This window comes from Opisthocomus hoazin, chromosome 4 (assembly GCF_030867145.1).
Source record: "Opisthocomus hoazin isolate bOpiHoa1 chromosome 4, bOpiHoa1.hap1, whole genome shotgun sequence".
Taxonomy (NCBI): Eukaryota; Metazoa; Chordata; class Aves; order Opisthocomiformes; family Opisthocomidae; genus Opisthocomus; species Opisthocomus hoazin.
In genome coordinates this window covers 13238396-13263705 of record NC_134417.1, presented here as the reverse complement: position 1 = coordinate 13263705, position 25310 = coordinate 13238396, and the positions used below count along the sequence as shown (strand labels likewise).

The window sequence follows — 25310 nt, the reverse complement described above, 5'->3', positions numbered from 1 at the left end:
GCGCTCTATGCCTGCCTCCATCTCTCTGCCCGATTTTTTGTTGCTTGCTTCTCTACTGATGCTACTTTTGTCCCGTCTTGTCACCAGAGCATCTAAAACCGCGTATGTAAACCCGTGTTGGGGAGAAACCTCTAGGTCACTTGGCAGTCTTGGGCTCTTTTTGCAAGGGAAGAGCTGCCACTCACCCCTTAGAGGTGAAGTGTAAAGGCGCAGGATGGTGTACCCCCAACTTGGCCCAGCGGGAGACAGCGTCTGGGCTGCCTGTGTCCTGGGGAGACCATCGTCCTGGCGCCCCGGGGAGTGCTGAGGAACGCGCGTAGCATCGGTGTGCACGGCTTCGGATGGATGTTGATCGCTCGCGTAGAGAACTTCAGGCTCCAGCTTTGAAATAAGGGATGAATAACCAATGAAACAGTGCGTAGTGGAGGGTGTGTGTGTTTGGAAATTAGTTAAAAGTAAGTGAACATGGTTGTGGAGTTGAAAAGCAGCAAAGTTGTTCTTCCAGCATCCATTTTTCCCTTGAAAATGCTCATCCTTGAAAACACCCAAAGTTGGCAGTCTGAGTTCTTCGTAGCACTTGGTTTAGAGGCTGCTCAATGCAAGTCTCTTTTGGAAAATAAAAAAAAACTATTTTAAGAGTTTTTTGGCCAGGCTTTTCTTTCTTTCATTAGGTGGAGGGAATAACTGGGCTGTGGAGGAAGACCACAGTGCTGGATGTGACATTGCTTCTCTCTGCAATACACAGTGGTGTTGGATAAGATCACTGAAACCTTGACTGTAAAATGCATTTGTAATTAAAACAAGAAAAAGTAAAACAGTTGTGACATTGATCATCAGCATTTGATGCTGTAAATTGCAGTGGAATGACCGCCATGGTTATCTGAGCCAAGGGGGTTTTGTGTGAAATGTGTTCCTGTCAAGGATCTAAACTAACAGATCATTTCTCAAAGTTTTCTTTATGTTGGTGGCATACTCTGGGGAGTCATATTTATGTCCGAGTTCTTGTTTTTTTCCGTCACTGCTGCTTACTTAAGCAAAAGTGACTCAGTCTCTTCATGGGGAAGTGTTTAGTTCATCTGTTGAATTAGGATTATTACATTGTGTAATCAAAAGCAGTATCTTTCCATTTATGTAGAGCTGCCAGTCTGAAATATAAATGACATGCTGCTCAAGTGAATTCGCTTCTCATGAAGAGTAAGTATGGTTGCAATAAGGGCATTTTTGTTTTCATTTATAATGTCAGTTTTTTATAGTTTTTGAAAGATCAGTTGCAAGGTGAACAAGTTAGAAAATGAAGAATATTTTTGTTCGTTCTTTAAACATAGAGCGTGGTTCCCTCCAGCACAAATCACAAATTGACCAAACAGATCAGCAGCAGGAATGTGTTTGTATATGTGGGAATGCTGTAGGCTCTAGAGAATAAATGACACTTAATCATCAAGGAGTACATGCTTGTAAGCACAGCCTCACAGCAAAAGTGGCTTTAGGTGGTTTAATAGAACTGCTTCTGGAGTATTTCCTCAAGGTGAATTCAGTTTTGAAAATATGGATTATACTGGTCATAAGGAGTCTAAACATGTAAAGTCACTGTTTCATCCCAGGTATCTTTTTTTCCAGGAGCTAGAATTCCTTTTACAGTTTGTAGTAGAAGGAAAACCAAACAAATGACAAGTCCGCTAAAGAAGCAGAGTAAATTTTTTGATGATCAGAGTAGTCTGGCTACTTCATGTTCTCAGTGCATGTGCATGCTTGTGTGCCTGTGTACCTTTTTTTGTATAGTATTTTAATGATATTGGTTCCAAGTGAGCACTGAGACTGCAGAAACTTAGGTACCTACTAATTGTTGAAATATTTAGATTATTGACAAATTATACAGTTGACATATTTGATCATTTCATTCTGTTCCTGCTTGAACCGAAATTAAAGATGCTGTGGATTACTGTATAATTTCTTTTAAAACACATGACTATTTTTGTAATGGAGTACAAAGTAATTACAGACCAATTTCCTTAATAGTTTAATGCTAAGCAGTAGAACTCTGCCTTGGCTTTAAACATTACATTCAAATTTATAGGATGATTCTGAAGAAATCCCCTTTATTTTAGTGGTTGGATCCCCAGCTCTTATGATCTGCCCTTTGGAAGTATTCCAGGGTTTCTTCTTGGACAAGTTGCAAATTTACTGATGTACTGTGCATTCGCTTAGAAAATACACATGGGGGGAGGCAGAGTGGGGTGAAAATTGCTTTTTGATGGCAGTACTGACTCTTGCAGTGTAACTGCAAGTATGTTTTTAAAGCTGAATATGCAATATTTGTAATTAATGCAAACAAACTGTAAGGACAAAAGATAGAAAAATGTTAAACAAAAACAGTTTTGGCATTTAAGTGCCATTCCCCTGAGAGTTAATTCTGTGCTTGTGGGTCTAAGTGTTAATGTACTGAATGAGCCCATTAGGGGTTCTCACTGAAATCCACTGTGCAGAAAATAATCAGTATCAGATGGAATTGCTTTTGTATTTTTTTACTTTTTTTTCTTTCAAAAACAGTAAAAATGGATTGTTTACCTTTAGCTTTGTAGTTCACATGAAACTTTAGTACAGCAAAGTGTTTTCTTAGGTTATCCTCGTAAGCGGTTTACTAATTCTGCTTTACATCACTGTAAAACAATTATACACATTGGTGTGAGATCAGAACCAGGTCCAGAAACTTAGTAACTGAAGTTGCTGGCCTGGGGGTTTGATGTTAAAAGTATCTTGAAATATATGTCATATGTGACGTGTTGTAATGTTGTAGTGTCAGAATTAGGACAGAAGTTTTTGATGCTATTTCATGATTTGGAGGACTGAGTTGTTCGAGATAGGGCACTACGTGTAGCTCAGAAGTGTGGAGTATGAATTGCTTGCTCACACAGAACAGGGATCTTTGAAAAGTACGTTTTTATCCTCCTTCCAGGGTTTCAGGGCCTGTGTTTCTGTTTGGAGAATTTTGCATGTCCAGTCTTGGACTTGGGGCCAGATGTGAAGCTGTAAGGCAGTGTTTTCGGAAGAACTGACTAATCGGGGTGGCAGCATCTGCTGACAACAGGAGCCACGGTGCAGGCATGAAGGACAGTTACGCATCTTCAGGGTGCTGCAATTCCAGATCCAATTTCTCCCTTCTGAAGCAAAGACTAGTCGAAGGAGAAACCGTTATTGCAAGTCTTAACTGCTGACTTTATTGATGGATTGATTAGCTGTCAGAAAACGAACTGTAACAATGCATGGTCCTGTGTGTGACTGCTCCTGTTTAAACAGCTGGATTTGCTAAACAACAGCTTGAGAAGAAGCATGCCTTTCTCTAGATACGTATTTATGAGAGAGACAGAGAGAGCAAGGATACTACAGGGCAAAAGCTGAGTAAACTTTCTCACTTAGACAGCTGATGTTAATTGTGTCCCGCTCTCGGCCGCACAGCCCCGATGACAGTTTATAGCAGGGCCATCCAACCCAGCCTGTGCCATGACTCCATCCACTCCCGCTCTCAGGAAGATTTTTTTGTGGTTTGATTGCTATCTGGGCACGAATAACAGCTGTAACCGGATCTGTTCGCCGCTGGTCATGAAGTTAGGCAGCTCTTGTCGGAGGAGTTGCCGCATGCACGGCAATGATGTCATTTACAAACAGTTGGTTTTAGTTTTTTTTCTTATCTGGGAACTAAGGAACGTGTCTTATCTCTGCTTGACTACAGAATATCTGATTCAGTAAATGGGGTCTCATCCAAGTCCACTGAAGCTGATGGAAAAACTCTTGACTACTGCTGCTTGTATCTGGTTTTATTCAGCTACCAAAGTGAGGATATCTTGCGTTAGAATGAGTGTGGGCCTGAGCACCGGCCAGCACTGCACCCGGGACTGATGCGGGTGATTGATGTGTGCACATACAGGCCTTAATGAGCTCTTGTTGACTCTATACTCAATACTACTAAATTAGAAGAAAGTAGATTAAGGGTGGAGAAAGAATCAGCTTTCAAATGTTTTCTGAAATCAGTTGTGTATTAATATTGGGAGTAATGGCTAATCTTGGTTTGAGAGTGTGTGTATGTATATATACAAATACGGAAAAACAGTTACAGTGATATAGTCTGTGGGCAGTGTTTTGGTATTTAGTTTTTTAGAACTGGCTCCATTCAACAGTTGATTATTTCCATGTAAACGCCACATCTGTGCGGCATCAGAAATGATGTGATAAAAGACAGGCAGTAAGCAGCAGCTGAGCAGGCTTGCTGTTTGAGTCCGTACACATGGAAGAGGAGAATGCCTGTTCACGTCCTTGTGGGCTGTGGATTAAAGCACAAGAGAATTTCTTTGCATGAGAAATCTTTAGTATTTTCATAACAAACTTTAGATTCTGAAAGGAGCAGTTGCTGCAGCACTGTTCACCTCTTCATAAATGGATTTAGGTTGCAGATGGTGTTTAACGGTAATGGGATTCTTGAATGGTAAGTCTTCTTCTAAGTTTTGGAAAACTCCAGTTTGGGTTCACTTGGTAGAAGAGAAAAAAGAAAAGAGAATTTTGATCTTCTGTCCAAGGGCTGTGTATTAGGAAGTGCTAATCTAGCATAAATGCTACAGTATAAGAAAATTCAGAGCAGCTTTTGCTTAATATAAGCACGCATTTCTGCTAACCCAGCTTCTGTGTTCCTTTAAAACACATGAGAAGAGGTGGAACCGTGTAATGGGCAAGATTTACTGTGGCTGAGGAAGTTGCAACAGTACCAGCTATTCAAAAGTAATCAAGGCTGGGAAATTGTACAGTCTGTATTTCTTTCCCTAGACAGCTTCTGAAAACTTTCTGCCTTTACTAGCTCCGTTCCCTGGCTTGGGACAATGCTGGGAGTTTTGATACCAATAGCTATTGCTCTGTAACTTCAGTAAGGTCTACAGATAACCTGGAAGAGCACAGGAAGGATTATCCATGGACAGCCCCATGCATTGAATGATCCCTGGTAAACTTCAGTGCCAGTTGTGGTCATAAACTCTTTGCAGCAGTTTAAAGGCAGCAGTATTCTTTTTTCTGCAGGTTGAACCATTTTGAGGATCAGGTGGTAGCAGAGGTGATTCCTGTGTACCTCTATTAATTCTGCAATAACTATGCTTGTACCATCAAAAGACAGGCTGCTGTTTACTTTCTTTAATTTCATATGTCTGGTTTAAAGTGGAGAAGGTACAAGTCTGCTAATAGCTAGCCAAGAAAAATCTCACACTTTTTTGGAAATCACATAAATGATGTTTGTGCTTCTCTTTGTATTTTGCAGTAAGATGTGTATATATTGCAGTGCGGTGATTGACAGGAGGTTTGTGATACAGAGGAAAACAGACCAAACTTTCAGAAGAGGTCTGTAAGGACCTCTGCTTCTTCAAAATCTGGCCTTTATTAGAAGCATTGGTTTTTAGAAATCCGTGTCTCTCACACAAGAATGTGTATTGGTGTAGGAAATCAGGATGTACAATGTATTTGGCAGCCCATGACGGTTCTTAACTTGCGATCTGTTAATTCTAATTTCATCTTTTATTTTAAATCGTATCACTTTCCAATCTTTCAGGAGTTTTTCAAGCATGTTTTGTCTCCCCTCTAAGGATATTTTTTAACAGCAATCGAGCTATGCTATTAAATTGCAGAGGATCCAGTCTTACAAGATGGTCGTGGCCGCTGTTAGTGGGACTTTGAAATCAGTCTGCCTCTATGGAGTAGAGGCATGCAGCAAAGTGTTCTTGCTGAACAGAAGTTGACAGTATAATATAAAGATAAGATTTAAAAAAACCCAGAATTTCCAAATATGAAGTAGTATTGTTTATGCATTAGTCATCTTTCCCCCACATGGAGTGCAATGCACATTTCTTTCCTGAGAAAAGATGACCGTGTTTGCTACTTCAGGACATTGTCATGTTTTGGAAGCATCCTGGGGGAAAATAAACAGCTGTCGGATGGCTCTGTCTTTTCCCTGTTTATGCCAGAAATTTTATTTGACCAGAAATTCTTCTGTTGGCTTACTGCTTTCTTAGACCATATGTACATCATATAAACTGACACTGGGTAGATATGTATGTTCAAAGTTTGTGTTTTTCACGTTGTGAACTTAAGATCTTCTTTGTTTGCTGCTGGATTACATTAACCAAGTATATGTATGTAGGTATAACTTATAATCATGGTTACATTGCATATGATGGGTTTCTCCTGTCTCCAGCTGTTTGACATCTTTTCAGAGCATGTGGATTTTCAAAAGTTTTATTTGATGTAGAATCCTAAGTTTATGCTATAACTTCTATTTATAGGGAAGATTGATTTTCTTTTGCAGAAGTCTAGTATTGCCTTCTTGAGCACGTTGTGCTAAAAATCTGAATTTTGAAAGTGCTCTTTGATATTTCAGCTTTTTAGTTGGCTTAGCAGTTCTTTGGGTTTTGAACATACGGTCTGAGTCCATATGAATAGGGAAGGGAACTTGCTGTTGGCACCATCGGTGACCCTCTGGCTCTCTGCAGAGTTTCAGCATGGCGTGGAAGCATATGGAAGAACTGGTTTTAGTAAAGTCAACAAAACTGTGTGGGACGAGAAGTGGTTATCATAGCTATATGGACTCCGTACAGTATTGTGTAGCCCAATGATCCATTTCAGTTTTTTGAATGCTTTCTTTGCTATTGCAGGCTTAAACCTCATGCTGTATTCTCTTTAAAAGCTCTTTTGCAGTTTTGCAATTAATTGGGAACTCAGACTGTTAATGATATTCAGTTTTATGGAGGAAACAGTAACTGAGCCTATAAATAAAATATTTTTGAACAGGCTTTGTATCAGCCTTTTTTTTGCATCTCAGTGAGTTTTGTCTTGTTCAGAAGATATTGTAGAGTATTTTACATTTTCCAGGATATCTTCCAGAAACATAACTCGTCTGTTAGAGAAATTACAGGAGGTTAGTTGTATAGCGACACTATGTTCCTAAATAGCGTTTGAAGTTTTATTCTTCCGGAATTTACCAGTTGTATCAGGAAGTTATGAGAAACTTGAGATCTTGAATCCCGGTTAAGGATCATGCCCCTGCGTACTGTGAGCTGACCTGCACACAGCTCAACCTGCACTTTTATTATTTGCTCACTCAAATGTGTTATTCTCAAGATGCTTATCAGGGGAATGATGTTAAAATGGCATGTTCTCCAAACAGGGCTGGTGACATGCTGGAAGGCACCCCCCAGGAACTTCCAGTGTGCAAGCTGCTACGCTGAGGGCAGAGCTGAGGACTGTGATTCCTCCTCCAGGCACAGAAATATTCCCCTTTTAGGGGAGCAGAGTGGGTAGGAAGGTCAAGGAAACTGCCAGTTACATTTTGTTTCTAACTCAGACTGCTGTAAAAGTCTCAGGACATGGATTTTGTTGATGGAGTATGTGCTTCAGGTGTGGTGTGTAAGGAAGGAAAACAGAGCTTATTGAGGACAATTCCTCTAGTTCACCTTCTCATTACTGGCTGAGTGCAGAAGTTGGAAGGGAAAGTGGCATGGCTGAGTCAGGGCTCATAAATTTGAGATGATTATACATGGGGTAGGTTGCCTGCCTTGGAAATAAACAGGCATATTAAAAACTTTAATCCAAAACCAAACAAGTTTTTTCCTCTGTTTTATTTCCTTTCTTTTTTTTTTTTTTTTTTAAACAGTTAATCTGTGGAAAAAATAAATAATAGTGGAAATGCAATCAGAAGTCTGCAGTTAGTTGGTGCAGTTTACTGTCACTCTGACAGCTATTTCTCAGTTCAGCTTACTTTTGAACATTGCTTATTAGTGTGCTTTTGAAGTGTGATGGGAGAAATCCAGGCTGAAAACACTTTTTCAGTTGTGTTGTGCTTTAGTGCATCTCTCCAGTGATGGAGAAGCATGCTCCTATGTGGTGTAAAGGCAAGCTGAACCCAGTCTGTGTGTGGATTGTTTTGTTTTTGTGGGAAACCGTACCCTGTTGATCTCCCACATCTCCAGAGATGCGGGAGACAATAATAGGCACAAGTACATAGCTTAATTAATGGGCCCGGATGCATCCATGTGCCTCTTCCAGGTGTCCGCCTCATCCATCTTCTTTTCCAGGTATCTGCCTACCCTGTGCCTTAGATTAACATCGTGCAGATCTATGCTTAGGTTACTACCTGACCTGTCTTTCACAATGTGTATGTGACTTTTTATAAATTTCAGTTTCTTTTTTAATCCATGAATGTATTCCTAGTATACTTTCAGTTCCCAAGCTTCTTCCATGATCTATAGCAACTTGTTTATTTGCTTGGTGGAAACCTTTGGTGAATTATTTTGCAATTGTACATCTCTGATGTAATGGAGAGGTTGGCGCACAGTAGTTACTCTCAGCAGTTTTGGGTGGAACATAATCTGCAGATAGGAACGTAGACTGTGTTTTATGTAGATGCAAGAACATGGATAAAACTATATTCCAGGAATCAAACATTATTTGTTTACTGTTGTAAGCCACTAGTTTTAAAGACTGAGATAGATTTTAATGGCATAATGTGGTGCCATGCACAGATGTCCTTTGATCTTCCAGCTCGCTCCTACTCCAGAGAAGTCCACGGTACTTGGATCCAAGGACTAAGTGTCAGCTCCTGTGTGACTGTGAGCAATATCCTCTGATCTGGCTGCTCTGAAGCTACTGTACTAGAGCCTGCAACCCCTGGTAGAAATCTCTGTCAGTGCTCATTCAAGATAAATACGAATCATGTGGATGTGCGAGGAATGACTGCAGTTCTTTGCATACTTCTGTGCCAAGATACAAGGAGAGAGGTCGCTGCTACTTAACGCACTCCTGCCGTGGCAGTTCCTGGCTGAGACCTGCCAGGCAATTCGCTGAAGACAAAGGTTCTGGTTTGTAGTTCTCGCTTCTGGAGATAAATATTTATGATGCAGTCAGATCCCTGATGGCAGCAGCACATACAACTGAGTAAAGGAGTGAGATGTTTTGATAAACCTGCACTGGATTTCCTAGTATGTTGCATGTTCTCTATACGCAGTGTTGTCTTTCACAACTGGACTGCTAAAGGGTTTCCTGATTTGCATGTAAAAATGAAGTCTGTTTGTCACTGGATATACTTTTCTTGGCCAAACGCATGACCTCTCAGGCTTGTTTTCAAAATGGAACAGCTGTTCTGTGAATGTAACTATCGGAAAGCTGTCTGGAATAATTGCACTCTGGTAACTTCAGCACCCTTACACCTGGCATGAAGCTCTTCAGAGGCTTTATTTCATGCCTTCGTGCTGAACTGCAGTATAGAGTTTACATTGCCTTTTTACACAAACTGACTTTACTTGTGGAAATAGACGCCGAGCTTGGTAATCCCCGGTGGTGACTGCTAATATGGCTCTGGCAGGCTGCGTGCCCAGCCCTGCCGGGCAGCCCGTACGCTCTGCGGCGTCCCAGTGGCCTGCTAGCGTGGAGGGCTGTGACCACCTGCTGCGGGCTTGGTTTCGTGGAAAATATTACTGAGAGTGTGTATTCATCCCCTTGTGTGAGGGGGATAGTCAGAATTAAACTCGGTAGCTCAAGTCTAGTGAGTCTTCACGTCTGTATGTAAGACCATACAGCAGAGCTCCTTAGGGTAGACACCTGGGTGGAGAGCAGGGCAGGGGTTTGTGCCAAAGTGGATGGTGAAGCAGGGTCAGTGTTGCTGCAGCTAGAATTCATCGTGGGGATTTGGTGAAGACTGAGAGTTTTGCGGGTTGCTTGCTGGGGAGTACCGGGCCACAGTGGTAACGTGGGGTCTGAGTAATTACAGACAGTTTTCCGTGGCTACACCTTGGTCTTTGCTGCACAGGTGGAGCCCTGGAGCCAGCACAGCAATACTGCTGGGGACTCTGGGCCGGTCACTCCACTGCTCAGTGTGACACTGGCGTGCGGCTCAGCCTGCTGAAAGGGCTCTGGTGCTGCGCTGAACCTCTGCACCGGCCCGGCTCTTTGTGGGACCAGACCTGCACCGCACAGCAGGGACGTGTGGGTGCCGGCAGCCAAAATAGATGTAGCTGAGCACATCCTGAAGTGGAAACAGCTCTTGGATAAACTTACTCCCCTGGGATCTGTGTTGTGTTTGCATGTTTACACTCTTGCGAGTTCATGAAAGTCACTTTGGATTTGTGTTACTAGACACAAATGGGACAGGTGTTCTAAGGGGTTGTTGTACCTAAATGTAGCAAACAAGGCGTAGATTTTTTTTCAACGTGAATGAAGTTAAAAGGTTAAAAAGAAATTAGCGGAAGTATTTGGTGGTCAGAAGCATTCTCTTCACTCACTCCCACCAGAAGAAACAAGTATCTTCCGTGCTACGCTTAGTGGAACTCTGCCAGTAAACCTGGTGCAAGTTGTTGCTTCCATCTAAACAAAGTCACAGGAACCTAAAGAAATTACATTAATATTTTTGTAATGTCTTACTAGCTAGAAGAGAGTGGTGCTGCTTTCCTCATTTGGTTAATAATGCCCTCTGTAATGTGCCAAGGTAACTGTCATTTAATGGACTTTGCATTGTCTTTTCATGCACACTACAGACAAAATAAAAGTGTGTTTCTCTGCTCTGTGGTCACACAGAGATTACTTTAAAAAAAACAAAAAACAAAAAACAAACCCTGACAAAAAAACCCCAAAGAAATGCCCCCCCCCCCCAAATCAACAAAGACTAAATAATCTATAAAGAAACTCTAATTCAAAATGGACTCTAAATGCTAGAATTACACTTCTGCTGCACTTTAAAATTATTTAAGTACCACATGCACCTAAAATTCTGTGGTGCAACAGAGACATGGAAGTAAAGCCTTTTAAACCTCTTAATCTGTAATTGTAAAAAATTGACTGTTGGAAAGTATGCTAAAAAGAGAACTTTTCCAATGCGAATAAAACCTTTATAAAAATAGCTTCCTGTTTGTTCTGTGACTGTTTGCAAACCTGACTGAGGCAGCCTACTTAGATTGCTTCATTGGCTGTGAGTGCAATATGGGTTCTCTTGCAGTTTCATGTCATTGTAAACTGCATTGTCTGTCTGCTCGGCTTTCTCCATTTTATGTCGCTCAGGATGTAATCATCCCTTATGATCTGGCACATCATTCTCTTTCCTCCTATTCCACAAAACTCAAATAACATACCAGGCTCTACAGTGAATCTTGAAATACATGAGCAATATGTAGGTGGAATTACTGTGGGTTCCATTAAAGAAGAGTAACAATATCCCATAAAGAACAGTAGATTATTTTTGGCTTGCCAAACTGTACTTGTACATTGATTTAAGACTTTCTTTGACTTGGTGACTATGGGAGGAATCTGATGCAGCTGACACTTTGTCATTTACATCATGTTGTCAAGTACATAGTTTTGAAATCCTTGCTATTAGCATTCCTCAGGAAGGGGTAGGTGTGAAGTATGTCTACCCCAAACCACATTCCACCATTATAGTCAGTGCTTGACTGGTCACCTAGGAAACTGTCAATAATGGATTCACTTGGCTTGGCGATGCAGTCTGGTATGATCAGATTTTTCCAGTTCCCTCTAATTTGAAAATGCAGTGCTTGAACAAGAAATTAATCATAACTTAAGCTGTTCCATAGAGAAAAATTATACCCTCTGTCTCTTCAGTTCTGTTTTAGTCATAGTCTAAGATATCATGTTCATTATTCTTTCAGAGGTGACTCCTGTAGAATTACTTTAGGTTGCATGACCTTTAGAATAAATTATTTTTAAGGTATTGTACCATTATTGCTGTGTTTATGTCTGTTGGTGAGTCAGTGCCTCTGTGAACGCATTGCACTGGAATCCTCTGCAAAGGTTCTCTTGCCCTTCTGAGAGGTACTGATGGGATTTTCTTCTGATTCTTGCCTACAGAAGACTGCTAGCAGTTAAGTGAGGAGAAAGATGGACCAATTAATCTTCTAAAACTGTCTTCCCCAAATTTTTGGGTGTTCAAGTGGAGTTGATTCAAGCATTTGGAGTATTTCCAGTTTCTTCTTTGCTGTGTATTGTATTACAGGAGTGTCAGTCTGATTCAGTAGAGCCAGAGGTTAAAATCTTCATAGGGGCTGTTGAGCAAAAGGAGCCAAAAAAAAAGGAAGCTGTGTCAGAATGTGAGAGAAATCCATACAATTGTGCACGGTGGGGAGGGTGGGTAGAAATTTCTGTAGCTGAAGAACTTGGACTGTGTCAGATAAAAACTGTAGACCCTGCTCAAGGCACAGAAGATTGGTTTTTGTGGAGTAGGTCCTGGGTACGTGGTGCTGTCACTGCTTAAAGGTTATGTTAGTTCAAGGAGTGACCAGGTATGAGCAACGTCACGAAGTGGACCAAGTGTTTTGGAATATATGGAAACCCCATAACAGGTCAGGAAAACCCGTAAACTGAGACTGGTAGAAAAAGCAGAGAAAACATCATATATGCTTGTCTTATCCTTGCTGTTCCTCATGTACGCTGCTGCTGAGGATGGACTAGCCAGGCCATGGTCTGACTTGGTAGGAGCGTTCTTGGAAGCGACCTGTTGGCTGGTGCTGAATCTAATCCTTATTTCAGTGGAAAAAACATTTAGTGGCTCCTGAGACTAGTCTCCGTAGTTTGCCTGCTGTGGTCATTTTAGACAGACTTGAATTTCATTAGAACATGTGTTTTTTATATTGCTTTGCAAACTGTCTGTGCTCCTACAGGTATTTTTGTTTGGCTGAGCAGAGGTACACTTGGAGTACCCTGATACTCAGCTGCAGAGCATCACAAGAGTAACTTGCAAGGTGCATTTCTTCTACAAAGTGGGAAGTGGATCATCGTCTTGTGTGTTAAAGAAAATAAAATTTGCTGGTGTCAAATAAAACAAAGTGGCAAGCGATGATTGATTTGAATATGCTCAGGATGACACCTCTGGTGTCTGAGGGCTGCTAAGTCTGTGATGGTGGACGAGGCTGAAGGGTTAATAGGAATGTTTTCCACAGCAGCCGCTTCTAGCACGTGTTACTGTGCTGGTGAAGATAAACCCAGAGGATGTTTTTTACAAAAGTGAAGCAACAACAGGCACTGTGCCTGGAAGACTCATTAGAGGCGATTAATTTTACTTACTTGTAAGGATTGATCTCATGGGCTCTGTTTAGAGGGCAGCTGTTGCTTGAAGTCAGACTAAATTGGGGAACTGCAGTGTGCTCTGGGATCCAGGCTGGTCTGATTAAATACTCGATGTGGGTAGGAGTACTGTCTTTCTCATAGCTTTGAATTATGTACCTGGATTAGGCAGCGTATTGCATAGGGTGCTGAATGTTGTTCAGTAGTTTAACTGGGAGGCTGTTTAGTGGGAATTCATGACCTCATGTGAACTATGTCAAAAGCCCTGGGATATGAAAAGGAAATTGGTTGCATGGTCATTTGCCTGCATGCAGTAAGAGGGCAAAATTAGCACTGCTATAATTTACAGAGGCTCTGAATAAAAAGCCCTAACCTTACCCTTTTGCCTCTGCTCAAGTGCTTAAAAGCACGAAACACTGCCTATTGAGGGACTGGTTTCTGTGGTTGATTTTTTTTTTTTTTTTTTTTTTTCTTCCCCCCTGTTTTCATGAAGACTATGAACCAGTTGCTTTCAGGGGAGTTGCTGAGGTTGGGTGAAGTTCTCTGGTACCATTCAGTCCTGTGATAAGAGGTCACAGGATTAGCTCAGACTGGAAAGTAAGAAGTTATTTTTGTTTTGAAGATTCCTTCCTGCCCAGTAGTCATACTAGCTTTGTTTTCAATGTCTTGAGCTGGTTGTTTACAGAGCAGATAGATTTCTTTGCTTCCTCTTCCTGAGGATAATTTTAAATACAGCACCCTTGTCCATAGCAGTTCTTGTTTGACAATGTCTCACGCCTGTAATATGACAGTGTATTTGCCTCCTCTCTTTGAATGTGTTTTGGTTTCGGCTGCCGCCGGCAACAAAAGCGCCACGCGGCCGCCCCTCCCCCCGCCGGCGTGCGGAGGAGAATGGAAAGAAAGAGGCAGAAACTGGTGGGTCGGGATAAGGGCAGTTTAACAGAACAGCAAACAGAGGGAAAACAGGAACAACAACGATACAAATAAGGAGAAAACGCAACCACGAACCGTACAACAGCCGCTCTCCCGAAACCGGAACCGGCGCTGCGCCCGCCCAAGCCGCGAGTGCGTTCCCGCCGCCCCGTCCCCCCCCCACCGGAACCCCGCGTGACGTCACATGGTATGGAATACCGGGCTCTGTTTGGCCAGGTGGGGTCAGCCCCCACCCCCCGGCTGTGCCCCTTACTGGATTCCGATGAAAATTAACCCTGTTCTGGCCAAACCCAGGACATTATCCACCCCTTATTCCATACCATCTACGTCATGCCCAGGTCCCCCATTGTCCAGTTGATCACCACTTCTCCTGTCTCCAGATATCATTCCTTTAGTCTATGGATCATCACTCTAAAGTGTCCATTGAGTTCATTTAATCCATGACTTCAGGCTCCATCTGTCGTTATGGTCTTCCGTGGCAGGGGAGGTGATGTGTGGTGATGGGCGGTCACTTGCTGCATCCGGAGCTCACGGCTGATGTATCTGGTGCAGCCCGTGCCCACAGTCTGCAGGAGATGTTGATCTTGATGAAGTTGCTGGATGCCAGTTGTTGAAAACCAGGTCCAGTTCCATCATCGCTGTGCTCTGCTAGGTTTTCATCGAAAAAGTCCATCCTTCTTTAATCTGGACAATTCTTACTATGCTACTACTGGTACAAAATATAACAATTATAACAGTGATAACAGACAGTGACAGGGTTATTTAACAACTAACTTTATACAATTTATTTATGGACTGTTCTCGCCCAAAATTAAATCCCCATGAGGTACACATCGGACTTCCCCATCCTTCTGCATTACCCACCAGGTACACCCAGGTCCTTGAGCAAAGGCAATCCCGCGGATGCGCTTGCCTTTGCCCGAGGCAGGACTAACCCAAACCGTCTTCCCTAACATGTTCCGCATGTGCACTACAGGGACTTTATCCCCTTCTACAGCGTGCTGAGGTTTTGACTGGGCAGGACCAGCCCGGTTGGTGGACCCTCTGGTGTTAACCAACCAGGTGGCCTTTGCTAAATGGGTATCCCAATTTTTGAAAGTCCCACCCCCCATTGCCCTCAAAGTGGTTTTTAGCAGCCCATTGTACAGCTCGATCTTTCCAGAGGCTGGTGCATGATAGGGGATGTGATACACCCACTCAATACCGTGTTCTTTGGCCCAGGTGTCTATGAGGCTGTTGCGAAAATGAGTCCCGTTGTCGGACTCGATTCTTTCGGGAGTGCCATGTCGCCACAGGACTTGTTTTTCCAGGCCCAGGATGGTATTCCGGGCGGTGGCATGGGGCACAGGGTAGGTTTCCAGCCATCCAGTGGTGGCCTCCACCATTGTGAGCACATAGCGCTTGCCTTGGCGGGTTTGTGGCAGTGTGATGTAGTCAATCTGCCAAGCCTCCCCGTATTTATATTTTAGCCATCGTCCTCCATACCACTGAGGCTTTACCCGCTTGGCTTGCTTGATTGCAGCGCATGTCTCACATTCATGGATAACCTGTGCAGTAGTGTCCATGGTCAAGTCCACCCCTCGGTCACGAGCCCATCGGTATGTCGCGTCTCTTCCTTGGTGGCCCGAGGTGTCATGGGCCCACCGAGCTATAAAGAGTTCACCCTTATGTTGCCAGTCCAGATCCACCTGAGCCACTTCAATCTTAGCAGCCTGATCTACCTGGTGGTTGTTTTGATGTTCTTCAGTGGCCCGACTCTTAGGGACGTGGGCGTCCACGTGACGGACTTTTACAGCCAACTGCTCCAGACGGGCAGCAATATCTTGCCACAATGGGGCAGCCCAGATAGGTTTGCCTCTGCGCTGCCAGTTGTTCTTCTTCCATTGCTGCAGCCACCCCCACAAGGCATTGGCCACCATCCAAGAGTCAGTGTAAAGATAGAGCACTGGCCACTTCTCTCGACTGGCAATGTCTAAAGCCAGCTGGATGGCTTTCACCTCTGCAAACTGGCTGGACTCACCTTCTCCCTCGGCAGTTTCCGCGACTTGTCGTGTAGGGCTCCATACAGCAGCCTTCCACCTCCGCTGCTTCCCCACAATGCGACAGGACCCATCCGTGAACAGGGCATACTGTTTCTTATCTTCTGGCAGCTGGTTATACAGTGGGGCCTCTTCAGCACGTGTCACCTCCTCCTCTGGCGATGCTCCAAAATCTTTGCCTTCTGGCCAGTCCATTATTACCTCCAGAATTCCTGGGCGACTGGGGTTTCCCATTCGGGCGCGCTGGGTGATCAGCGCGACCCACTTACTCCACGTAGCATCGGTGGCATGATGCGTAGAGGGGACCCTCTCTTTGAACATCCAGCCCAGGACCGGCAATCGTGGAGCTAGGAGGAGCTGTGCTTCAGTGCCGACCACTTCTGAAGCAGCTCGAACGCCTTCATATGCTGCCAGAATCTCTTTTTCAGTGGGAGTATAGCGGGCCTCAGATCCTTTGTATCCCCGGCTCCAGAACCCCAGGGGTCGACCTCGAGTCTCCCCTGGTGCTTTCTGCCAGAGACTCCAGGTTGGGCCATTCTCCCCGGCTGCGGTGTAGAGCACGTTTTTGACATCTTGCCCTGACCGGACTGGACCAAGGGCTACGGCATGAACTATCTCCCGTTTAATTTGTTCAAATGCCTGTCGTTGCTCAGGGCCCCATTCAAAATCATTCTTCTTCCGGGTCACGTGGTACAGAGGACTCACAATTTGGCTGTAATTTGGGATGTGCATCCTCCAAAAACCCACAACACCCAGGAAGGCCTGTGCTTCCTTTTTGCTGGTTGGTGGAGACATAGCTGCTATTTTGTTGATGACATCCATTGGGATTTGACGGCGCCCATCCTGCCATTTTATTCCCAAAAACTGGATCTCTTGCGCAGGTCCCTTTACTTCGCTTAATGGCGAAACCGGCTTTCAGAAGGATCTGAACTATTTTCTCCCCTTTCTCAAAAACCTCCTCTGCTGTGTCGCCCCATATAATGATGTCATCGATGTACTGCAGATGTTCTGGGGCTTCACCCTTTTCCAGTGCAGTCTGGATTAGTCCATGGCAAATGGTGGGACTGTGTTTCCACCCCTGGGGCAGTCGATTCCAGGTGTACTGGATGCCCCTCCAGGTGAAAGCAAACTGTGGCCTGCACTCTGCTGCCAAAGGGATGGAGAAGAATGCATTAGCGATGTCAATTGTAGCATACCACTTGGCTGCCTTTGACTCCAGCTGATATTGGAGTTCTAGCATGTCTGGCACGGCAGCACTCAGCGGTGGTGTGACTTCATTCAGGCCACGGTAGTCTATTGTCAGTCTCCACTCTCCAGTAGATTTTCTCACTGGCCATATGGGACTATTAAAGGGTGAGCGAGTTTTGCTGATCACTCCTTGACTCTCCAGCTGGCGGATCAGCTGATGAATGGGGAGAAGGGAGTCTCGGTTGGTACGATACTGTCGCCGGTGCACCGTTGTGGTCGCGATGGGTACCTGTTGTTCTTCAACCCTCAGCAACCCCACAACGGAAGGATCCTCCGAGAGACCAGGCAAAATGGACAGCTGTTTAATTTCTTCCGTCTCCACAGCAGCTATGCCAAAAGCCCACCGATACCCCTTTGGGTCCTTGAAATAGCCTCTCCTAAGATAGTCTATCCCAAGGATGCACGGAGCCTCGGGGCCAGTTACAATGGGGTGCTTCTGCCAGTCCTGCCCAGTGAGGCTCACTTCAGCCTCCAGTAGACTCAGCTCTTGGGACCCCCCTGTCACTCCCGAAATGCAAATGGGCTCTGACCCTTTGAACTCTGATGGCATTAAAGTACACTGTGCACCAGTGTCCACTAGAGCTTTATACTCTTGTGGATCTGACGTGCCAGGCCACCGAATCCACACCGTCCAAAAGACACGGTTGTCCCTTTCCTCCACCTGGCTGGAGGCAGGGCCCCTCTAATCCTCGTCAGAGAAATTGCTGCTCACCTGCTGTAAAAATGACTTGGAGGTCCCCTCCAGAGGATCGGAATCAAGGTCAAACTGTCTACCTGGTCTGGAGAGCTGGCTTTTGGAAACTGGAGCGGCATTTTTCCTAACAGAGTCCCCTTTTGTGATTGTTTTACCTCGCAACTCACGTACTCGGGCCTCTAGACTTGAGGTGGGTTTTCCATCCCACTTCCTCATGTCCTCTCCGTGGTCACGCAGGTAAAACCACAGGGTGCCTCGGGGTGTATAGCCTCTGTATTCCCTCTCCTGAGCAGGGAAACGCTTGCCCCTAATAGCTGAGACACTGGCCCGTACAGGTGGCGAGTAGGACATGTTCTCTTTGATTTGCCGCACCTCCCGGGCCAGTTTCTCCACAGCTGAGACAAGGGAGGAAGAGAGACTTTCCTCATATTGGCGGAGTCTGACAGCCACCTCGTCCACTGTTGGTACGTCTTTACCTTTCCAGTTTACAACTGCCAGTGAGTTGGCATATGAGGAGGGTGCGCTCCGCACAAACTTCCTCCACATGGATTGTGAGCACTGGAGTTCATCTGGGTCTGTAGGTACCTGCTCATCGTCTGTGTCACAGTAAACCAGCTCCCGCACAGCCAATTCCCTCAAGTACTGAATACCCCTTTCCATATTGGTCCACTTGCCAGGATAGCATACAAAATCGTCACTGAAGGGGTATCTCTCCCTCACCCCTGAGAGAAGTCTCCTCCAGAGGCTGAGGACTTGTTCCTTTTTCCCAATGGCCTTGTCAATGCCCCCATCCCTGGCCAGGGATCCCAGCTGCTTGGCTTCCTTGCCCTCTAATTCCAAGCTGCTGGCCCCGTTATCCCAGCACCGCAGCAGCCAGGTGGCAATGTGCTCTCCTGGATGGCGGCTGAAATCTTTCCGCATGTCTCGCAGCTCGCCCAGGGACAGGGACCGGGTGATGATCTCTGTCTCTATCTCCCGTGATGACCCTGGCTCATCGTCATCCCTCCCGGAGCGATCTGCTCTCTTTGCGTCTTTCTTTAGTTTTACAGGGGCGACTGCTACCTGCACAGGTTGGTCATTGGGCTCAGTCACTGTGCCTGTGGCTGGAGCTGGGGCTGGAGCAGCTGCTGTGCCCGCTGGGGAAATCGAGGCAGACCCTGCAGCTGTGGCTGCAGCAGCCGTGGTGCCGGTCGGGGGGGCTGGGACTGCCTGCTGGGCTGGAGGGGCTGCAGGGCCGGCTGGGGGGGCAGCGCCAGCTGCAGTGCCTGCCGCTTCATTTCCCCCCCTTTCCCTCTTAAGGCACTGAACAGTGTTGAACAGGGCTCGGTAGGCGTGGGCCAGACCCCAGCACATTGTGGTGATCTGTGTCTCTCTGGAGTTCCCAGGGTGGCAGCACACTTTTTGCAGATACTTTACTAGTTTGTCCGGATCCTGTACTTCCTCAGGTGTGAGTTTAAAAAACACCGGAGGTGCCCACTGCCCTAGGTACTTGCCCATGCTGTCCCACACACCCAGCCACTCACAGCTATCCAGCCCCGGGGCAGGTCTCTGCACGATGTTCTTAACGACTTGCTTAGCCCTAAACAAAAACCAAAACCCATTCAGGAGGCAGAACAAAAGGAGAGTGCTGCCCTGAGCATCCCAGGGGTACTCGAAATTATCAAAAGCCGTTAGAACTGGCCTGAAGGAGAGAGGGGGGGCGAAAGAGTGGGGGAAGGTATCCCCTTCGGTTTTCCCCACAGACTGGGTTTGATTATTCACAAATTCTAAGACATAGGATCCGAGGTACGGGAATGACCGCAGAGCCGCATGCAAATACAAGCCTAATTTCATGCACAGTGATGTTATCATATCATAAGTCGATATCGTAAGGTAGAGCAAAATTATCATCCTGATCTTTTTCCCAGCGATGATGAACAGCACGGCATTGAATACATACTGCAAATAAGGATTCAGAAACCACAGCCATCTGATCAAAGACAGAAACATTTTTACCGGCGACTATTTAACACAGAAAATGCGTATGATAAATTTTAACAAAATCTATGAAAGCAGTTTTAACACCAGCTGCTCAGCCCTGCCGTTATCCCCGCTCCACGTCTGGGCGCCAATTAAATGTTTTGGTTTCGGCTGCCGCCGGCAACAAAAGCGCCACGCGGCCGCCCCTCCCCCCGCCGGCGTGCGGAGGAGAATGGAAAGAAAGAGGCAGAAACTGGTGGGTCGGGATAAGGGCAGTTTAACAGAACAGCAAACAGAGGGAAAACAGGAACAACAACGATACAAATAAGGAGAAAACGCAACCACGAACCGTACAACAGCCGCTCTCCCGAAACCGGAACCGGCGCTGCGCCCGCCCAAGCCGCGAGTGCGTTCCCGCCGCCCCGCCCCCCCCCCACCGGAACCCCGCGTGACGTCACATGGTATGGAATACCGGGCTCTGTTTGGCCAGGTGGGGTCAGCCCCCACCCCCCGGCTGTGCCCCTTACTGGATTCCGATGAAAATTAACCCTGTTCTGGCCAAACCCAGGACAGAATGAGATGCAGGCAAGTCATAAAGCCCCTTGACCAAGTGATGTTCAGTGCATTTTTTTGTTATAAACTGTGGCCTGAAAACATATTCCTTGTTTTTCTCCCTCAGATAAACTACTAGTTTTTACTGTAGCAACTAAAGAAACTGATGGCTTTCACCGTTTCATGCAAACTGCAAAGCACTTCAACTATACAGTAAAGGTATTGTATGTTTTCATACCAAATATTCATACTATACAGCCTTTAAGACAGAAACAGTGCAATAGTAACTGAAGCTGCATATTAGCTTCCTCGCATGCTGGGGCAAAGTAAACCAGTTACGGAGCTCGGGGGCAGGTCGGGCGTTTGCACATGGCCCTGCTGCTGTCCCTATTGCTTACCTGCTGGTCCTCCTCTGAACGACCACGGGAGGATGCTGCTTCCGCTGCCTTAGGAGCTGTTTTACAGGTTAGAAGCTATTGCGTTCAGCGTCCTCAGTCACTTCCGGGTTCTGTCATGATTTATCATATAACCTTGCTTTTTAGTGCCACTGATTTTGTTTGCATGAATACTTCTGGAAGCTGCACGGCACTCAGAGGGCTTTGGATATCTCCTTCCTCCTTAAACAAGGCTGGATCCCTGCTGCGGGAGAGGAGGGAGGGTCACAACTGAAAGTTTCACTGTTTCCCCAAGAACCTGTAATTCTGAGAGGACAAAACATTTTTCTCATTCTTGCCAGCCTTTTCTGTGTTGCTCCACATCTCCATATGTCACGTACTGAGGTTGGCCTCCACGTGACCTTGGGGAAAAAGGCAAGGCACTAACCTTCTTCGAAACTCTCCCCACAAATTGGTTCTGCAAGAGAAAATCCAGGAATTTAGATGGCGTTGTAAATTTTTTCCTGCTTACCACAGTGTCTACACTGAATAGGAAATTATTTGTGTTTCTGAAGTTTGACTTCTGCCACTGAACTTGGAAGACCAAGAGAACCTTTCCTAATATGATAATGCTGTACTAAAGCAGCCGAGAAGCCTGGGCTCTGACTACATCTGTTGGCTTTGTAGATTTGTCGAAAACATCGTGCAATGTAGTTCTTCCAGATTTTAGAAGTTCCAAAATATTATGCTCAAAACCCACAAAAAGATTAAGGTTTTTTTTTCTGGTTTTGAGATGCAATTTGCTATAGTGTTTGACTGGGAGGAATTTTGTTTAGCTGATTTTAGCAGCCAGCTGTATATTGGGGAACCTGCCCTTTCCTTGTACGAAAGAGGTCTGGAGGGATTTCAGAAAGACTGGAGCTTGCGATTTGTGTTAGTAATACCCTGATCCACTAAGGTCTCTTAACGCTTCCTCTTCCTAAAGTGATTATATTGACCTTTAAAGGTCTCATTCAGAATGTTTTTCTGATATACATTTTAAAACAATTATTGGCTCTTTTTTTTTTTTTTTTCCCTGAAGGAGACACATTTGAATAAATGGTGGTAGCAGGCAATTGCTCAATTCTTATTTGGTTAAGAAATGTCTCTTTCATGTTTCTGCAGTGATGTCATTGTGCTGAACGCTGCTTCAGACATGGAAAACTTACGATGCTGGAAATGCTGGCTTGCTATGCTTTAATGTGTTGCTTCTGCTTTAACATCTGTTTTCAATAAGGGTCGGCTTTAAAAAGCCTCTCGTTTTTGGGTGCTAGCAGATGTGCTTTTTCCTTATTCCAGGTACTTGGAAAAGGTGAAGAGTGGAAAGGTGGTGAGCTGCCTAACTCTATTGGCGGAGGGCAGAAAGTTCGACTGCTGAAAGAAGGCATAGAAAGCTATGCCGATCAAGAGGACTTGGTTGTAATGTTTGTTGAATGGTGAGCAAACCCGGCTTGTTACCTTTACATTTTAGTCTGAGTAGGCATGCAACAGTAGCTGCTGTGACATGCTGAAAGTTGCATGCTGCTTTTCCCTCTTGCTATTTATTTGAGAGAGTTTGCTTCCATTTTTCTCCATTCATAAAGATAGTAGATTGCTCTTGGAGCAATTGTTACTTTTTAAATGGATTTACAGATGTAAGAGTAGTTCATAGTTCTGCTGCCTTGGGAGCTGACAGACTTTAAGGCAAGCGTTTGTCCTCTCCCTGTTCTGCTGCGGTGAGGGCAGGACGTGGCTGCGGGCTGGGAGTGTGGAATGAAGGGGGAGCAAAAGCAGCTCCAGAAATAAACTGACCAGCAAGGACCAGAGCGTGATCTTGTTCCATGAAGTAACGGTGATATGGAGGAAGCCGGAAAATGGGCCCCTGAGGAAAGCACTTAACAGGAGAACTTTTACGTGCTGGAGAACCAAAACAAGAGGCTCGGTGCCAGATATACCCCTGGTGCCTGTGTCGTCTGTGTGATGGAAGCATGGAGAGATGGTGCTGCTGCTCATGCCAGATTATATCTCATAGCACAGCTATGATTGAACATTCTCACTGGAGGCCAGATTGAGCTCCCTGTTATCTGTGACAGGGAGAAACCTAACATGTTCAAATCCCATGTTTTCTATTGCTTCCTCTGCTTTTTTTTTTTTCTCCTCCTCTTCTTTTGCCCCCGTAACAAGAGCATGATCAGAAGAGCTAAGAATCCAGTTCACAGCAGCTGCCAAGCTGTTCCGTGCTAGTGTTAATCAGGGTAGGATCACAGCTTTAAAAGAATCACTGCAAGGAAGGTACGAGACGAAGTCTCGAATGAGGGACGTGAAGCTCCCATAGGAGGCAGGCAGCCTTGGGACGTAGCTGAGTGCAAGCTTGGAGAGGTTTGTGCATGGGTTCGCACTGCTGTTACCAAGTCATGCTGGAATGTCTGCTCCAGATTTTTCTTTCAGCTTTTAACCTGCTTTTAAAATTTATTAATTTTTTAAAATTTGACAGCTGAAGAATTTTAGGGACCCTTTTGCAAGTTAAAGGTTTGGCAGGATTTGTACAGCAGATATCGTCACAAGAGATGAAGTGATCTGACAGTGGTATTTACTGGAAAGTTCATCTGTTGTTTTGCATAAGTTAAGAGTTTAGGGAAGTTGGAGTAGCCTATAAAACTGGTAGCTGCCCAGTTTTCGTTTTTAGTTTTACCTCTTGTGATAAATAGAAGATGGAGCTAGAAAGCCAATGTCTAAATTGTCTTAAGCAATTTATGAACAAGCTTTATAAGGAAAATTTATTACATCAGATATTTTCTTTGTACATTTAGTTGCCAGTAAAAGTAACATAGAGTTTGGGGGTACACGTTCAGTTTTTGAATTTTTTTCTTTTGTTGACTTGATCAGTTTTGCATTTGTAAGTGGAAAAAGTATCTCTCTAAAAGTAAATAATACATGTTTGTTCGTAATGTTGTCCTACTGATCATGCAATAACTGAAACTTTCTAAGATTAATTTGGGAGATTATTATGTTCTTTACTAAATGGCCAGACGAATCAAGTGTTTCTCAGATGTTTGCTACTTACATTGAATTTCTTTGGTTTTGAATTTATTGTCCTGATTCATCACTGTTTTCTCCCTATGTGGTAAAATATGCAAATTTGTTATCACATTTGGGTATAGCTCTAATTCTTTTCCAACATAATTTATTCTTTCGAGGGGCAGGCTGTTTGGTGGCATGGATGAGAGAGTACAGAGGACCATGTGTGTTGAAGTGCAGATGCCATAATCTTTCTTACCATGAAAAATTACAGGATGTAAGACCTCCCAAGTTCTTGAGGTCCATAATCCCAAGTACATACTGATTTAAAGCTAGTGGAACTGATTCCAAATAGGAGAAAAAAATAGTTTCCTGATTCTAGCATTATATTTTAATTCTAATGAGCTTTTTCGTATCCACGAATCCTGTTTTTGCAATTTAAATATTGAGCAATGTAGCAGTAAAGACAAATGTAGTGAACTTCCTTTCTTTTTCAAGTGTTTTTCATTATATTAATTGTGAAGCATTTGGAATATTAATGGGGGGAGAAAATGTCTGGTTTACTTACTGTAACTAGGTAAATTATTTCTAGTGAACTGTTTACTTAAACTTGGCTTCTTGCCTTTTTTTTTGAGGAGTTTTTTATATGGCTCACAATTCTGGAAATAGTTTGAACTTCTGTGGACAGCTTGTGTCTAGGTGCAGATAGCAAAACGCTTTGCCTGCAGATAGAACTCAATTTAAATGAGGCCTTTTTCTGCGAAAGCTAACCTCTGGTTTACTTTGGACTATTTCAGACTGAACTGGCTAATGGCCAGTGTAGACTGGATAAAATGGTTGATGTTGTGACTGTTCATCCAGAATTCCCACAGCCATCCATTTGTATTGTGGAAGACTTTTGAAGCCTCTCAGGTTTTTGTTTTTTTAAACATTTGTGAGAAAGTAATTAAATTTTCTAAAATGGTTAATGTGTGATGCCTGTGGGGATACAGTGTAAATGACGAAATGGCTGTGTGGCAGATCAGTCCGGTTAAAGAAGATGAAATATGGGATCTGAATTGCTGGTTACTAGTAAGCCCTCTCTAGTTTGTATTTTGAGCTCTTAACCTGCAGCTCCAAGTCCCTGTTATAAATGTCGTGGAAGCAAAAGTTGCATGTTCAGTTCTAGAGGGCCTGAGCCGCCGTCGCTGTTGCCCTGTGTTGCTGGGAGTGTGGCCAGGGTGCTTTGCTGCTGCAGAAGAGGAGGAGGGCTGGGTGAATTCCAGCCCCGAGCATCTGCCATCTGGGAGCTCCAGGAAATGGGATTGCAGTTGTGGAAACTTTCTTGTGTGTGTCCCCCTCCCCACCCTTGCTTTCTACTTAATCAGAGGATTTATGAAGAATAAA

General features: G+C 44.5%; 1 protein-coding gene across 2 annotated transcripts in view; it reads left to right on the top strand.

The window, feature by feature from the left end:
* Positions 1-25310, top strand: part of PLOD2 (procollagen-lysine,2-oxoglutarate 5-dioxygenase 2) — a 62701-nt gene that overhangs the window by 3254 nt on the left and 34137 nt on the right. For both annotated transcript variants that reach the window (XM_075418017.1, XM_075418016.1), the window contains exons 2-3: positions 20642-20733; positions 22227-22363. In XM_075418017.1, coding sequence (XP_075274132.1) covers positions 20642-20733; positions 22227-22363 — 229 coding nt within the window. The remainder of the gene's footprint in view (positions 1-20641; positions 20734-22226; positions 22364-25310) is intronic.